We start from the raw sequence: 18,028 nt of genomic DNA, 5'->3' as shown, positions 1-18,028 counted from the left end.
ATGCTACCCCAGGTGACTCCATTTTGTTCTGTAGTTTATCTAATAATCTAATAATAGCTTGGGCAATAAAAGTTTCAATTACTTGTGGAGGAAGGGAGGAGGGAAAATTCGTGGAGTGACAGCATATCCCAGGTGAACAGGAAAGATGTCCAAAATAGGGTAAGCAGTCCAGGGTTAAGGGGTCTATATATTTGTTCGAGGTCGTTACTGATGACTTTGTCCCTCGTCCTACGTTATTGTTGGTCGTATGCTCCCAAAATTCATAATACTGTGTTACAAAAATTGTAATTCTAAAATATGCCGTCACATTTAAAGATTTTTGAGACAAAGGTTAAGTGCACTGTTTTGTAAGTTAGTGTAGTTAAAAATGGGGATCCTTCCATATTAGGCACAATTTAACGAAAACGTTAACAGTCTGAAAGACACAGCATGTGTAAGTAAACATTTATTAATTTCAAAATATCGTGAGTAACCATTTCTGAGTAGTTACTAGTGTGACGAAAGAAAATTTAACAAATATTCCGAAGAAGTGATGTTAACACACGCCGTACATAATAGGGTATGTTTGTATATAGGTCTGTACTACAGTTCGAATTTATTTCTGAAAATCTGTTAAACGCCCGTAAGTCTTAACCATCTGATTTTCAATAAATAAATTTCATAGGCTAACATAATTCCGAACTGGGAATAAAACTTTATTTTCTTGTCCATAAGCTTACATTTTGTTTAGAGACTGAATCGACTTAAACTGCATCTTGAAAATTTAGAAACAGTTTAACAATTAACAATTTTATTTAGAAGTAATCATTGATTGAATTTCCAGATATAAAACAACAGCGATTTTCAAACTATCAGTCCACACCTATGGAGTAACGGTTAGTGCGTCTGGTCGTGAAAGCAGGTGGCCCGGGTTCGATTCCTGGTCGGGGCAAGTTACCAGGTTGAGATTTTTTCCGGGGATTTTCCTCAATCCAATATGAGCAAATGCTAGGTAACTTTCGGTGCTGGACCCCGGATTCATTTCACCGGCATTATCACCTTCATCTCATTCAGACGCTAAATAACCTAAGATGTTGACAAAGCGTCGTAAAATAACCTACTAGAATAAAAAAAATTAAACTATCATGAAGGCACTTTAGACCACATGCCATTCGATTAACTCTTTTGGCGTTTATACCGGCCACAATGTCAATTTTTTTCCATCTGAACATCAGCACAAGTGAAACTGTGAACTTACGAAATTATTCTTCTGAGTGCACTGAAAGATTCAGAATTTTGTTTCACTCATCTCTCAGCAAATGTGGTGAGCGTATTATTTTTCTATAATTAACTATAAAATTTGGACCAAAAATAGCTTGACATTTTTCATGTCTGCTACTATAAAGGCTTACAATGCTGACACTAAAAGGTACTCTATTGTAATTGTATGCCTATTGATTTTTTAAAGGTAATTTTATTCTTAACGATTTTCTTTTGTCGTACAAATAGGCCTTATTATCCAGTATAAGCGCGATGCCAATCTTTCACCTTAAAATGACTGTTCTAATCTGAAGAAATCATAAGATACAGGCCCTCCAAATTTTTTTTTCGCCCTGTAAGTCTATTTCGAACCATTTTGTCCAGTGTGTCACTGATGAGTTGATGAGTATCCGGTAACCCTACATAGAAATAAAACCATTTAAAAATCACTGTGTAAATGAATCATAACTATCAATTGTTAAATATTTAGGCATGATTTTCGACAATCATTCAAAATGGAACCAACACATTAATTACCTTTGTAATAAATTACGTAAAACAATATATTATTTTGTTTTACTGAGGAATTACTCGTCAATAATTTATTACACACAATATATTTAACTTTATTTCAATCGGTAATTAAGTTTATATATGGAATTATAGGATGGGGTAGCTTATTTAAAACGAATTTTAATCCACTTTATTTATTGCAGAAGGAGATAATTAAAATATGTCTTCATAAAACTTCTGATTTTCCACCTCAAAATTTGTTTTTAGACTTTAATGTTCTTAAAACAAGACAAATTTATTATATTGTATTAATAAAATTCACACATAAAAATCGAAATAATTTTGAATTGTATTCGCATAGTTATGAAACAAAAGGTATGAATTCTTTAAGATTGTTTGAACCAAAATGCAACACTGCTATAGGCTAGTATTTATTCGTAGTAGTAATTTAAGCCCAAGAATATATAACAAATTTATATTTAAATATCCTAATCTTGTCAATTTTAATAGTTCTAGTATTAAATTTGAAAAGTTATGTATGGAGTTCATAAATAATAAAAAACTGCAAATTTATATTTATATATTTTTATTGCGTTGTAGATATAACACAAATTGCATTATATACTTCATAATTTTCAATTCAGGAATCTGCCCCTGAGCACGAGTTCTACTCTTGCAGGGGCGAGCTGAAGTTTTTTTTGTTTTTATTATTTTTATGTTACAATTATTAGGAAAATAAATAAATAAATCGTGACTTTAAGGATTTTTCATTTTCACTGCTCATAGAACAAAAAAGTAGTCTTTCGTTTCATTGGTACGATTCAAAGATCCAGAAGATAAATTTACTCTATCAGTACTCTTCATAACGCTTACAGACCTTAATGTTCATCTGTCCTTGTATTTGGACTTCTTTCTCGACCTTGTACCGAGTAATATGGGCTCCCCAGAACGCCCGCCTGACCTATGTTTGAGATAGCACAAGATGTCACATCGACAACAAACATCTATGCTATAGGTTGGGTTTGGAACATGACCGAATCTCGAACGCATCATTGCAATTATGCTTACCACGGCGTAAGAAATAAATATAAGCTGTTCAATTTTTTATTGAACTTAATTGATGCACTTCCACTTTATTAAAATGCGAACATTAAACTACAGACATCTCTTGATAAATTGATCGTTGTCAAGGATCATTATTATAAATATCGTCACAAAATTATGTTCTCAAGAGAAAGGAAAATAACACCCCATCGTCCTGAATTGTGTTCAGTCAAGCAGAGTGCAATTGTCTATGAAATTAATTAGTGCCATGAAGACCCAAGCATCTTTAACGCTCAAGCGGGTTGCATGCTAAGCTCGAGATGAGCCAGAGGCTTGCAGAATTGACAATGAGTCTTTCGCCTCCCTTACGACCATACAATCAGATGGAGAGCTAATAGTTTCACGCCTCTCGTGTTTTAACCCACAAGTTTACACAATCGCGGAAACATTGCTGATCTAGAACGCAGCAGAGAGACATATGTTTACATAAAAATATCTCGTATTGCCTAATTTAGCAGTAGAAAGAAAAATGGAGCAAATTTTAAAAATCATTTTATTCATAAAATGCTCAGAATTTAAAAAGATTCGCGCATTTTTGCAAGCAGTGTGGTCTAGGACAAACTCTTGTTACTGAAGTATCTTTGTCTGCAGTGAAGGGATCTATGAAATTTCTAAGAAATCATCTCTACACTTGAATAGGCTGATCTCTTTCCTTGACGATCTGCTCACTTAAGTTGAGTCCTGCAACTAGTGCTAAATAGACGACTGCGATCACTTGATAAAACAAGTAGAAACTAAGATTTGATGTTTCTCCTGGAATTAATGATGATTTGTTTAATCGTTTTCAGTTATTTATAATTGTATTATTTCTTTTACATTTTCTTTTTCTTCTCCATTGTTTTCTCTTTTTCCATTATAATTGTTTACCTATCATTTATTTAAAAAATAATTTTGTGGTAAGCTTTGTCTTTTAGGCAGCCTCCACTTGGAGGAAGCTGAATAAATAAAGCATATTCGAAGTAAAATATATATTTGCAACAATTGGTAATCTATAATACTGTCTCTTGAATTAATTTAATTTAATTTAATGAAACTGAATTTTTTCCATTGCTAATTTCATATTGTAAATCTAAAATTACATATTATAGATATACAAAAAATACGTAAGTACAAAATACAGAATACATAACGATAGAAATAAAATAAAATAAAATAAAATAATACATGGGCATAAGTATAAAAAAGAGGATACAATAATATTAATAAATTCGAGGACCGAATGAGCAGCGCTCGTGTTCGGTCGCAGTTCAGATATATGTTTTTAATATAAGAGGAATATAAAAATAAAATAAAATAAAATAAAATTCAAGTAACAACTACATTGAAATAACATAACATATTATTAACACAGAGAAGAATATTACCGTACGTCAATTAAGTAGGACACGCAAACTTCACATGAACACAAGTCGAAGAAATGTTAAGCAGTCTATCGAATCCTAAGTTCCTTACCAAAAATAAAGAGAGTAATATTATTCTCCTTCTGTCTTAAACCATGAAGTTTAAACTAAATTTCTGAAGCACTAATTTTTTGTTGGTTATTTAGCGACACTCTATCAACTAGTTGGTTATTTAGCGTCGATGGAATTTGTGATAGTGAGATGGTATTTCACGAGATAAGGTCGAGGATTCGCCACAGATTACTTGATATCCGCCTTATGGTTGGGGAAAACCTCGGAAGAAACCAATCAGGTAATCAGTCCAAGCGGGAATCGAACTCACGCCCGAATACAACTCCAGGTCGGCAGGAAAGCGTCTCAGTCGACTGAGTTCAGAAGCACTATTAATTAAAAGTGCAATTTAATGTTAATTTTTTAAATAATAGTCGAAATTTCGCTAGAGAAAAAAAATAGTACAACATTTGTAAAAATTAATGTAGGCTAAGTTGTTAAAAATACTTGTAACTTTCAACATACTGGCTAATTCTCTCATTACCTATGTAACTACGTGTATGAACTCTTAATATGCTTGATAAATAAACAATACGTTACGTAAACAACAAAAACAGGCGAAGACGACATTTTTAAGAGTTATGAAAATCCTCTTTTCTTCACGTGCAAAGTTATTATTCGTTATAATTTAAAAAATAAACAAAAGATTATAAATTTAACACAAATTAATTTCTTACAGATAATTATGAAAGAATGCCTGCATATGTTGCTGAAGAAAATAAATAGTCTGATTGCGTTAGAACTGGAGACAATTTTTAATATAGACTAAAATGGTTTAAATATTTACAAAATAAGGGATATAACAGATAGTTATACAAAATTACAATGCTTCAGAAGCTAAGGGAACACAGAGTCCAGATAGCAACGGTCTATAACATATTAGGATTGTTAAACAATGAACTGGATGAGGACATAAATATGTGAAACTCGGTGGACTATTTTCTTGACCTAACTATTCTAATTAAACAGATCTCATGAATCAGAACCATTAAGATGGGTTTTCAGTGTAGAATTTCAAAACTAAGGTAATAACATCCAAATAATGGACATCAGATCTTTATGTTTTTCATTACTCGTTTTCTATTTTTGAATGTTTCCAGCTCTTACGGTAGAGATGGCTGGATTTTGTTCGTAATACGATTGCTTATTTTTGTATTCCTTAATCTCATTTACCGTATTTATGCCAAATGTTATCTATTATAAGAGCCTATTGTATTTATTTTATTAAGTAGCCTATTTTATCAATGGATAATATAAGTTAAATTTAAAATCCTCTATTCCGGAAATTATAAATCTTCTAGTATAATTTGTAGAACTCTATACAAAGGAGACAGTTAAAAAGATCTGGAATCTTTGAGACTGGTTATGAGTTTTTCAATTCCTGTAGACAGATTAAGATATTTAATAATTTTTGCTCTAGGAATGTTCTCATTGATAAGTGACCAAACACTGCGTGGTGTCAACAGAGCTTTGGAACATTTCGGTAAAAATGTAGTAGACATATGCAACATAATCATAGTTTACGAAAATAGGTTTAAAAATAATTGATCATTAACACTTTAGAGTAGATACCGTATGTGCATGAATACTTCTATATTTTTAATCAATGAAAGCTCAATTCCGAAGTAATTATTTCCAAATTGCAATGTACTACTCTTTCTATGAACTTTATACTCATTTCAATTTCGTATCTTTTGAGTTAAATATTATTATTATTATTATTATTATTATTATTATTATTATTATTAATTTACTAGAGCTTCCTCAAATTAGAGGCTGGCATTAGACAAAGCATACAAAACAATACAAGAATAAATAGATGATGAAAGATAACAGAGTAAGAAAAAAGGGAAACAAGTGCACAAACAAACAAACAAACAAACAAACAAACAAACAAACAAACAATGGCAGTTTACAGAATAAAAATAGTTACAAGTAAAGAAGCAATGAAAGCTAATAAGAGAAAGAAAAATGGTAATGATGCGTCAGTTTTTTTCAGTACACTGAATTAAGTCCATATAGGTGGTTCCGTAAAAGTTTGACTGATTCTCTAATTATGAGGGCCAGTTCACTCAGAAAAGATTTGTGCAGTCCTAGGATCTTACAGAATTGAGAAGAGAAGTTAGGTATCGTTCCTCTTGCTCCAAACATCAATACCGTGACACTGATATCGTGAAGTTGGTATTTATCTTTATAATACGGGATGGTTGGAACGTAGATTGCTCGTTTCTCCTCATGTACGTCTTCAGGCTGTCCTTTATACGTTTCAAACCTGATGGTGGGGTCGATTATCATACCCTAAGACGGGGATTCGCTAATGGCGATTATGTCAATTCGTCTGTTATTGCCATTGTCGGCAGTTCCGTGGACTTATTCATAGACGGTGTATTTTAGTTTTCTAAGGGCATCGGCCAGTTTAGTTCTAATTGCATGGTGCTTATGCATACGCAATGTTTCGCCATAAGGGCAGGCTCTCAGGACATGTCTCTTTCCAGGAAAATAATTGTAGCAATTACATAATTCCATTGAGCTATAAGTTATATGAAGCTGACGGGAATCATGGTTTAACCTAAGGTCGATTCTGTGAGATATGGTGGACAGTGTAAGAGCAGGATATGCGCCATATATACTGTATTTCTTTACTTTTAGGTCATGTTTAAGTAAGTACATTTCTGCATATATTAAGTAACGGATTACGGAATTCAATTTCAAATCATAAATAAATTAGGCTTTGATAAATTTATTTTTCTTTGGATTTCTATAATTAATTCATTGATGTTTCTTTTGTTGTTTATTTAATTCGACAAACAAGACAAAGACGTGATACTGTCTATATGACATTTGTACGAACACGGACTCTATGTTTGAGATAATGTAAGACATTTTCACAAATGATTAATATACATTCCTTGATCGGGATTGAAGCCAATGATCGTGATCTTAAAACTCGAAGTTAAAATTGCTTCTTAACCGATGTGTGTAGTACAATAGTAGGCCTATATGAACACAAAGGATGTTAATCAATATGTAGGCTATAAGTTATATGTGGGCAAAGAGAACAAAATATCGAAGAGGAAATGAAATGAAAATTTTTAAATGAACAAAATGCTTGAAATAATTATTGAAGATTAATTTACAACTTTCCGTATGTATTTTCCTGTTTTACAGATCTATTAAGGATGAAAAAAATAAAATGAAGGTATATGTAATGTGTTCAAAGGTACAACAGGTTCATGTACCTTGGAACATACCCTCTTGTAAGTTGGAATACATGGAATATAGGTGGGAATATAGCTGTAAAAACTAATAATCATATTTAAAATGTATTTGTCATCATAAAGCAGAGCAGGCTTCTCTGATTTAGATTTTATTTCCTGGAGGAGCAATAACTGCTTCAACAGCTTTCTTCAAGGCATCCGGATCAATTGGGGGCCTCTTAACTCTAACTTACTTCATGACATGATCTTAAAATAAAAGAAAAACAAAAACCGATAGTATCATGTACCTTGGAACATGTTCCATGGTACAATATGTTTTGTGTTCAAATGTACAAAAGGGTGCACGTTTAAACAAACACGGCTTCCAAAACTAGAGATTCGAATAAATCATGGAAATTAAAATACGTTACTACTCACCAAATGATAGGGAACTCACTATACTCGTAACAAATACAATTTCGTTTTTTGTTAGAAAACATATATCAATGAACGAAATGTTCACTTTTGGTACTAAAAATATTTTATCTATAGGACTCACACTTTGCAATAAATTAAACCGAAACTACGACCAGAGCTACTTAGCGGCTTTCTCTACATTCTGCTTCAGTTTGAGTCCTCTAGGTAGCACAAAAAATTAAAAAACAACAAATGTTCAAAGGTACACTATGCTGAAGGTACAACAGTCTCCCCTGCATGTTTATTTTTAAGGAAATGTGATTATTTTAGTAATTAGACCGTACGTAATTCCATAATGTAAGAAAATAATAAATTTATTTTAGTTGCCCGTACTCTCTTTAAGGGAATGCTAGAATTTTTGTAATTGCATTTTACAATTTTCCTTGTAGGCCTATATTTTTTAGCAACAAACTAATTTATTTATTTATAAAAAACATTTCCAGTTAGTGAGTTGATAACCTTTTACTGATAAAACAGTAGTGTAATAAACAAAACTGTGTTGAGCAATGAAACTGTAGGACATACGTCACACCCGTGACATTCTGCTGTGCGACTGTAGGTGGACATAATTCCAACAGAAAGATAATATAATACACAAGAAACTACAGGGCTCGGTTTGTATAGAAATCATTTCACAGAGAGTGTATCACGCCTTTGTATCGTTTGCCTAGTTAAATAAACAGTAAAATAAATATCATGAAGCTAAGTTAAAAGTTATAGGCTAAGTAATATTTTTAACTTCATGGTTATGTTTGTCAACGTGTAAACAATTAATTCAGGAGAAAATAGCTGGAAAAGAATGATTAAGAGTAGGTAGTTTTGAGAGTAGACAAGAAAATGAATGAAAAAATGTGAATTATTAAGGAAATATTTAATACGAAAGCGAGAAATGGGAGAGAGAAGGTCTAGGTATGAGAGAGAATAGAAGAGGATAGATAGGGAAGGATATATAGCAATTCAGTTAAAACAGAAGACTAGGAAGTAATCAAGAAATACTTGGCAAATGAATATATTAATAGAAAAGGGTGATATGTATTAAAGGGATGGTGAATCGAAAAGCAGAAATGTGATGGTCCATCATAACAGCCGTTTATTGTAAATGACAAATATCACACCATATCATATCAAAATGAAGATTTTCTTTCCACTATCTCTAGCAATGTTCAGTAATCTTCTGGATCTTTACGAAATATGTGTAAGGGACTGTCTAAAACAAGTAGACTATACATTAATAATTTCTTGTAGAGTTTCTTTTCTTTCATACGTAGTTGGTAGAGATGGCAGAAGTAGTGTGGAAGCAGTATGCGAAATTTATCAAGAAGAATTTCATAGAGGTTCATCATCAAAGCGTACAATATTACTTCGTCTATTCAGGCGAACTGACTCAGTTTTGTGTCAAAGCAAAGGAAGAAGTGGGAGGAAATAAACAGCCACAGACAATGCACATAACTTACTTATGGGTGTGGTGTTTCATACAATTTTGCATTATCCTAAAAAAAAAAGCCAGCTATATATTCAAGGAACTAAATCTGAAGAGAAGCGAATGTTCCAAGAATTGGGTACGTTTTTCTACCACATACAAGTTAGTCATCGTGTGCAAGCACATGATATAAATCAAAGGCTTCTGGCCTATATATTGTGCTCGGACTCTTAGAAATGTGTATCAAATTTAAGATTTTCTTTTCAATATCTGCATGTTGAGTAATCTTCAGTAGCGTTACGAAAAGTGTGTGGGATAATGGGCAGTTCCTACAATAGGTAGATCATTTGTTGGTATGTTTCTCAATTAAATTTAATGTGCTTTAGTTTCGGTATATATCTACTTTATTCTGTAGGCTAGGCTACATCAACTTGCACCGTATAATTTATAAATCACTTCAAATATTATATTTTTGGGATTATAAACATTTTTGTGTGCAATTCATAAAACGAAAATTAGTTTTCTAGAGTGCATAATCTAGGGAATCGTGTACGACCATTTTCAAAAAAGTACAAATAATGCCCACGGCTTGTCAATATATTTTTTAATTAATAAACTTCCTCTATGTAATCGTGAAAACTTTGTAGGGGAAACTCGGCTAATTCCATAGTACGGGTAATTCCGCAGTAGTGTATATATGATTTTACTGCGGCTTTACAATTGCGTGAACGTAAGTTTTGAGAAGCTGTCAACAGGAGGCATGTCCTCTGCAGTGCTATAGGAAAAAATCAAGAATATTTGTCGACACCTCTGTCGGCAATACAGTGAAACATCAAAAGTTGGCTGTTTTTCGTGTTTTGCTACACAGCTGTGAAGAAAGTGAGCATTGTTACATATAAATTGTTCCTTTTATGTTACCTTCATAATGTATTTCATAATTATTTACGACTGCGGAATTAGCCAAGTCCTATTGCGGATTTATCCGCACTGTTTCGGAATTACCCGAGTTGTTCTTTTTCAACTGTAATGTATGTACAACTAAATATATTTGCATTTTAATAGATCTCTTTACCTTATTTGGTAATGAAAGGTTTCGTCCATGTCTTCATATCTTGATAATATTTTTCAATAAACATTTTGTTAAAAATATGATCGATTTACTTCTTGATATTGCGGAATTAGCCGAGTCTCCCCTAACTAATTCAATAGTTCATAGCATAAATACGCATCCAAAAATGACTTTCATACTCCATCGGCAGGTCTATCGTGCTATCAAAAAGGAGTGCGTTATATAACAATAAAAATTTTTAATAGCCTCCCTATGGATAGGCTATAAAAAATCAAACTCAAAACAAGATTATTTAGGGCCAAATTAAAGAAATATCTCATTTCTCACGCCTTCTATTCTGCAGGTGAATTTATGACATTCAACAACGCTTCATGAATATTTCTGTCTTGTATTAAGTATTTATCCTTTGTGTTGTAGACTATATTGTAAAACTCTTCTGTATGTATTTCAACTACTGTAGACTGTGACTATAATTAAGACTTTATAACAGGCCTACTATTAAGATTTTTCTTTTTTGACATGTTCCATATTTTAGATGTGAAGCGATGTACGAATACCATGGAATGTAAATAAATGCAATACAATACAATATAATATTAAATTAGTTTACTTGGTTTACATTCCGATTAATTGTTAAATAAAATAAACAATAGGCCCTATAAATTGTAATATTTTAAACTTAATAGAAAAACTGAATTGTCGCAACGCATAGCTAGGCCTAAATGGTATGATAACGAAAAATTTGGTTCACTTTCGAGTAGGCCTACTACGTCCATGAATAAACTTCTTGATAAAATGTTTTTATTAACAATACATAGGACTCATATGAATATTTAAAATATTATTTTTGTGAACAAAGACTACAGATTACCAAAGCCTATACTTGTCTCGTTTATAAAAGTAATATATGAAATGGAATATTTTATAAATTTCCAGATAGTAACCTGACGGTTCCTTGAGGATGGGAATCAAGTTCTGATCTAAAGCAGATCTTGTTAGACTTATCTGTACAAAGGAGCTGTAGGCAGGATTTTTCTAAATACTTTAGTTTCTATTTCCAGCATAATTCTATGTCAGTTTATTAACACATCGTCTCTGATAAACCTTTGCAATGAAAGAGAAATTTTATATAATCACTAATAATTCAACACCTGTTCATAAACAGGCCTCACGAATAGGCTATTTATAGCTGTTTTCACAACGAATTATTTTAATTTATTGTTAGACTTATCTGTACAAAGGAGCTGTAGGCAGGATTTTTCTAAATACTTTAGTTTCTATTTCCAGCATAATTCTATGTCAGTTTATTAACACATCGTCTCTGATAAACCTTTGCAATGAAAGAGAAATTTTATATAATCACTAATAATTCAACACCTGTTCATAAACAGGCCTCACGAATAGGCTATTTATAGCTGTTTTCACAACGAATTATTTTAATTTATTTCTTTACAATAACATGGCAATCATGGAAATGTCTTCATCTTATACTCAATTAAAGAATTAAAAAATCGTAGGGGACCGTAATTAAATTTCGTCAATTAAATTCCATTCCTTTCCAAAGTATGCGTTTCAAACTAAAGTATGAAGATAACAAACCATTTAACCTCAAATCAGCGATCGGGCAACTGTTTTAACATTAGTAGTTAGTGTAACTGAAATCACTATTAGGCTAATAATAGGGCTAGGCCATTCTTCTCTCCAAACAATAATTCGCTTCGACTTTTCAGAAAACGATACGTTCAATATAAAATAGGCTACGGAAAGGATATAAATTTTATCTGTTTTACTTGTTCAAAGTATCTAATCTAAATCTATTTTGAAGATAAATTTAATTCCAAATTACACAAGCCCTTCCTTACAGTCAGTACTTCATATTAAGGACATGTTTCAGTTAATTTATTTCATGTACTAAAATTGTATCAATCTTAATTTTTAAATTTATTTTGTTGAGTGGGATAATTTTTATCTGTAGTTTACAAAGTAATAGCTAATGTCACAATTAAAATCTGTTTGGCCTACAGGGATGAACTAAGCCTATATTCTTTAAATCTGTTCTCTCTCCCAACGTTCTTTCTTTCTAGATTAAACTTAATTTCTGACGTTTTCTTTCTTTATTACGAATATAAATCACTTCTCAAGATTTGATGCTTTGTCTTAATTTAGTCTTTTCTGCAATTACTTTCTTATCTTCTAGATATTTTTTTTATTTTTAGTTTGAGCTAGTATACATCCTTCAATCTGTCGTAGAATTTATATTTTTGCTATAGCAAACTTCTTGATATCCTGTTATGCCGTTTATTATTTTAAACTTATTGAAATTGTTTGAGCTTAAATATTTCCCTGTTCAATGTAAATAACAACAATGAAACGTACGTCAAACTCTTCATGGAATCAGAGCGGAAAGTGATATTCTACATTGTAAATATTTCATAGGAGTAATGCGTTACATTATTTACATGGAATCCTATAACGACTTATGTTTTATCGTAACTATCATAACACAGTACTGTCCAATATGTAACGAAAACCTAAAACGTCGACTAATATTTGTATGTTATTTCATTCTCACAAAAAACTTTAAACATTTTCAATTATACGCTGTCATTTGTGTTTGGAGAACTTATTCTAGAAGTAAAATAATGAGTTATCAGTAATAAATAATAAACTTCATGATTAATTAAACTCGAAGAAAATCTTACTGAAAATGAAGGCTACAAGCGACAACCTGTTAATCGTACCGTGGCTAGTTGGACTAGAACTGACAAGAGGAAACTTAATTTCCACCCAACTGTACACTTTTATGTATTTTATGTTAGGATATATTATATGATGTGTTTTATTGTGCCATTTCCATTTTAATATGTGTGTTCTTTTAGAGAGTAGTTGGATGTAATCATAGGTGGGGGGGGGCCTACAAAAGAGGACTTGTTTTGGGTGCAAAGCACGTACGGTCAGAAGACCCGTGCATTGGATTTTAGAGAAAATTATGATAATATAAAATCTGTATGTATAATATTACTCAATAAATCCATCTATCTATCTAATTATTTTAACAACTACATAAGCTTAGACTACTACGCCTACTGATGCTAATGTAGGATTTTATTATAAAGAATTAAGATTAACGTCAATATCTACTTATTCTTTTGGAAATTGTAGAGAATTCTAATTAATATTACGAATATTTGTCAATAATTAGGCTATTCATACATGTTAGTAAAACAAAACACTCTGATTTTTCTGTTTTCTAATGACTCTTTTTAGCTGTAAGAAACTATTCACTGAGAATAAGTTAACGACTTGGCGAGAACAGATGACAATGCAAATAACTTACTCCAGGAAAATTTACTTAACATACCATCTTTTTACTCAGGTTCTACGGTTTAACAAACATTGTGAAAGTATCAACAAATTAGCATATATTTCCTTGACGAATAAAACAAAATTAAGTAGCATTATTCAATTCAATTATTAAATATTGATGAAAAATTTTACATCTCAATTAAAAAACAGGCCTAATAGGCCTATAAGGAGATTAAATTGAGAACGGATAGCAACATTTTGCTCATTTATCCAAACACAATATCCGTAACTGCGTTTGTTTGGACGAGAATTTGATGTTACGTCCGTACGGAGTTTCACATGTGCATGTCACGGGATGCAGTACACACCGTATCTGTTTGCGTTGTTCGTTCTAAAACACAACGCATGGGGCCCGTACAATTGGTAATTGAATTACTTTAACATCCGACGCTTACCTTGCGACTTCACCATCGCATTATTTCATAGCTTTAGCTAGACGTCGACGCAAGATTCCACGAATTTTAATAGAACTAAATATGAGCTAAAATAAGGTAATCGTGAATAGGCTACCTAGTCCTAGTAGCGTGGATTCTATTTTTAAAAAACCATCTCATTCTTGGACGACCGTGCCATTTATCAAAACGTCTGCATTCGCCATGTAGGCTTATAGGCCTATTGAAACATTTACTTAATGTTAATTTCACATTCAAAGGCAGTTTGTAAATTTTAAGATAGGCCTATTTTAAATTTAGGCAGGCATATTGCTTTATAAATTACAGCTAGATTGCTTCAATAATATCTAGTCCTATATAGCCTATTTTTAAATAAAAACGCATTATACCCTATTTTGTTGCCTGGTTTATTGTGTCTAGTTTGTGTGAGTTCATAATAATCGAGTCAGACAACAAGTGTAACTTACATTACTAAGTTATTTACACCATATGCTTTCAGAAAATTTTAAATTTTAAAGCGGTAACATTTTATAAATTGAAACTGATTTTTATCAAGACTTTCAAGAGAGAGAATACATTATAAATAGGCCTAATTGAATTATGGACAATAATACTAAAATATATTTACGTTATTTTATTGCGTAATAAAGAAAGCGGTGTTTAACTAAATTTTAGTCATACAATTTACCTTGATTTTAATAGATTTTTAATATATTTTAAAATATAAAATCTAGTCTCATTTCACAGCAGGTCTCTTATTTGTAAGATATTGTTGTTATTTATTTCTCTACATCAAATCAGCAGGATTAAAAATGTTATTTACATGAAGCTACAAACACATTTTTATATAATACTTCTAAGACCCTGAGTATTTGTAAGCTACAAGCTTTTTCATTGAAATTCATTTTTACTCTTCACCACTGATTCACTATGTAATTTACATTTCTTCCCATCAAAATTAAGTTTATTTATTTGTCCCTTTATTTGCCGTTTTTATTTATCGATCAATTTACGTATTTACACATTTATTCATTTATTTGGACTCTTCCGCTCTGTGTGTCATTTTAAATTCAATTTAGATGTTTGTGTACGTGGCATTGACATTTCGTTCAAATGTTACTGGTGACAATTTAGCGATTAAATTAGTTTAATTTGTCATAGTAAATTTAGTATTCGGTCATTTTAAAATTCAGGTCATCTAAAGCAAATTCAAACAACTTTCTTACCGCTAAGCTGAGAACGTCATTTGTCAACTTTCATTTCTTATTCCACGAATAAAGATATTAGATAACTTAGCTACATTTTTTTTCATTACCAATTCACTAAATCTTGCAGTATATAACTAGATTTCCGTTTAGATCTAAATTCTAGTCAAAAGTTTACTTTTTGTTATGTAATAACTTACACTCCAAAAGGCTCTTGTGATCTTAAAATTAATCTATTTTATTAATTCTCGATTCCGTTGATATCACTTCTTTAAATTCAATAACAGGTATTTTACTTCATTTTAAGTTGCAAGCTCTGTTTTCCAACTTAACTAATTAATTAAACAAACCTAACCAGCCGTTTTGTTTGTTTTTGTGAATTAAATATTGCCCTTTCTTAGTTACAAATCCAGTTAATCCGTCTTTATTATTTTCGGTTTTATTGCGTTAGTTTCTTTAGCTACTGTTCAAAAGAAATTTCTCTTTATTCTAAAATACAGTTAGGCCTTATTTTATTTTTTGTACCGGCTTGCGTTAATTAATAATATAAAATTTTATCTTTAAAATGGTAACTTTATTTTAACTGTGACACTGATCCAATAATTCGACACAGGTATAATTCATTCCGTCTAACTTTTCCACGAATAAAATTATCGTTCTTAACTGCAAAAGCAGCTGATATTTTTTCCAGTCTTCAAAGGTTTACTTTCGCTATTGGACCTACAATAACGTACAGTCCGAAAGAAGCGATTCTGATCTTCTAATTCGCCTTGTTTTTAATTCTTAACTGTGTTAATATCACTTCTTTTAGTTCGATATTTTATTTCATTCCATCTTTCGAGCTCTGTTTTACGATTTAATTAGCCCAATTAATTAAACACAATCTGATCATTAGTTTTGTATTGTTTTTATGATTAAAATAGGCTACTGTTTTTTAGTCACAAATTCAGTTAATTAGGCTCCATTATATTACTTTCTGTTTAGTTTTAAATTGTGTAGGCCCCTACTTATCTCTAGCTCCAGTTAAAAAGACATTTCTCTTTATTCTAGAATATAGTTAGACCTAAGTTATTCTTATTTTTTAACCGGCCTGCTTTAATTCTGAACTCAGGTAAATTTTCCCTTTAAAATATAATGCAACACAATTCATTCATTTTGTCTCAATTTTCTAGGAATAAAATTATTGCTCTTACTTAATTCCGAAAGCAATTGGCACTTTTTTCTTTCCAGTCCTCCGCTTCCTAAACTCATTTTGTTTATTCTGATTTTTAATTCAATCTATGATTAATTTTAAATTTAGTAGGCGGAACAAGAACAGGGTCACTAGGCCTACGTGCAATTGATCACTTTCAGACCTGCTCTGGTCGACGACGGTGGGCTGCATCCACGACCTGGCGGCGGCGAGCTGCGTCGTGGAGAGGGGTTCCTCCTTCAGACTCGTGACGGGGCCGCGCGGCTGGTGGTGGTGATGGTGGTGGTGGTGCAGGCCGGCGGCCGTGGCGGCGTCTTGGTGGTGGTGGAGGCCGAACATGAGGCCTCCGGGACCGACCCCGCGCGTGGGACCGGCCCCGACTCCGGGCGGCGGGTACAGCTTGCGTCCCCACGCGGCCGCGACGGGATCCAACTCCACGGGGGGCGGGGCTGCCGCCGCCGCTGCCGCCGCGGTGGCCGGCAACGACAGCGCTGGCCACGGGGACGCCGTGGCCCCCGCGTAACCACGATCGCCGCACGTAAAGTCCTCGGACCGCGTCTTGTGGGCCGGTTGCTACAACTGCTGCGACTCTGCTGCGGCGCGGAGGCGGGAAGACTGCTGACGGAGCGGAGCGGAGCGGCCTCTGCACTCACTGCATAGCACGTGTCCGCCGTCGCACTGCACTGGGTTCACACGCTCGACATGCCGTGATTGACAACACTCGGCTACCAGCAGATAACCATCGAATGCCTGCGACTGCGACCAGACAATTTGATGGCTTGTGGGGTAGGGAGAAGGCGGGCGTGTTGCTCACAAATATTGTTCGTATTCAGGCGCGAGAGTTTCTCCCCGAGGGTAGCTGCGGCCCTGTTCCTCCACCCCCTTGCACGCGTGCCACTCCCCCCGGAGACACATAAAGCTCCCAGGGAGAGACTCTCACTGGCACTGTACCGCGGCGAGTGCGGGCGGACTCGTCTCGCGCGCTCGAGGGTGGGTGGGAAATCCAAGACGGGGGGTGGAGGATCCTCCGAGCGGGAGGCTCCCAACCACGCCCTCGGGAGGTGCCGCCGCCAATCGCCAGGGAGCGCGGAGGCCCGCGCCGACCAATCATCGCCGAGTGACGTCACCGCGCGGACGGCCCCGCAGTGTCATAGCATTATCATCTGTTTTCTCGCGAGGGGTGGGGATGGACGGTCGCGCTTGGGGGGGAGGGGCGGCGGAGGTGGCGAGCGCAGGACGGCTCCGACGAGGGGGTTCGCCGCCGTTCTCCGGCATCGCGGCTTCCAGAGCACCGGTGGTGGTCTCTAGTGGCAGAGGCAGGGAATCCGTGCTCGCCCGGCGCTCCGAGACCTCCCGGCGATACACGCGACGCTGGGGACGGCGGAGGCGGACGTGAAAAATCG

General features: G+C 34.0%; 1 protein-coding gene across 3 annotated transcripts in view; it reads right to left on the bottom strand.

Annotated features, from left to right (window-relative positions):
* The window catches only part of kn (EBF transcription factor knot), an 872,483-nt gene extending 855,384 nt beyond the window's left edge, over window positions 1-17,099 (bottom strand). For all 3 annotated transcript variants that reach the window (XM_069821751.1, XM_069821752.1, XM_069821753.1), the window contains exon 1: window positions 16,789-17,099. In XM_069821751.1, the coding sequence (XP_069677852.1) occupies window positions 16,789-16,964 (176 nt within the window). In that variant the 5' untranslated portion in view covers window positions 16,965-17,099. The remainder of the gene's footprint in view (window positions 1-16,788) is intronic.
* Window positions 17,100-18,028: the final 929 nt, after the last annotated feature.

This window comes from Periplaneta americana, chromosome 3, assembly GCF_040183065.1.
Source record: "Periplaneta americana isolate PAMFEO1 chromosome 3, P.americana_PAMFEO1_priV1, whole genome shotgun sequence".
Classification (NCBI taxonomy): domain Eukaryota; kingdom Metazoa; phylum Arthropoda; class Insecta; order Blattodea; family Blattidae; genus Periplaneta; species Periplaneta americana.
The sequence above is the reverse complement of the archived record's forward strand: the minus strand, read 5'-3'. Positions and strand labels throughout refer to the sequence as shown.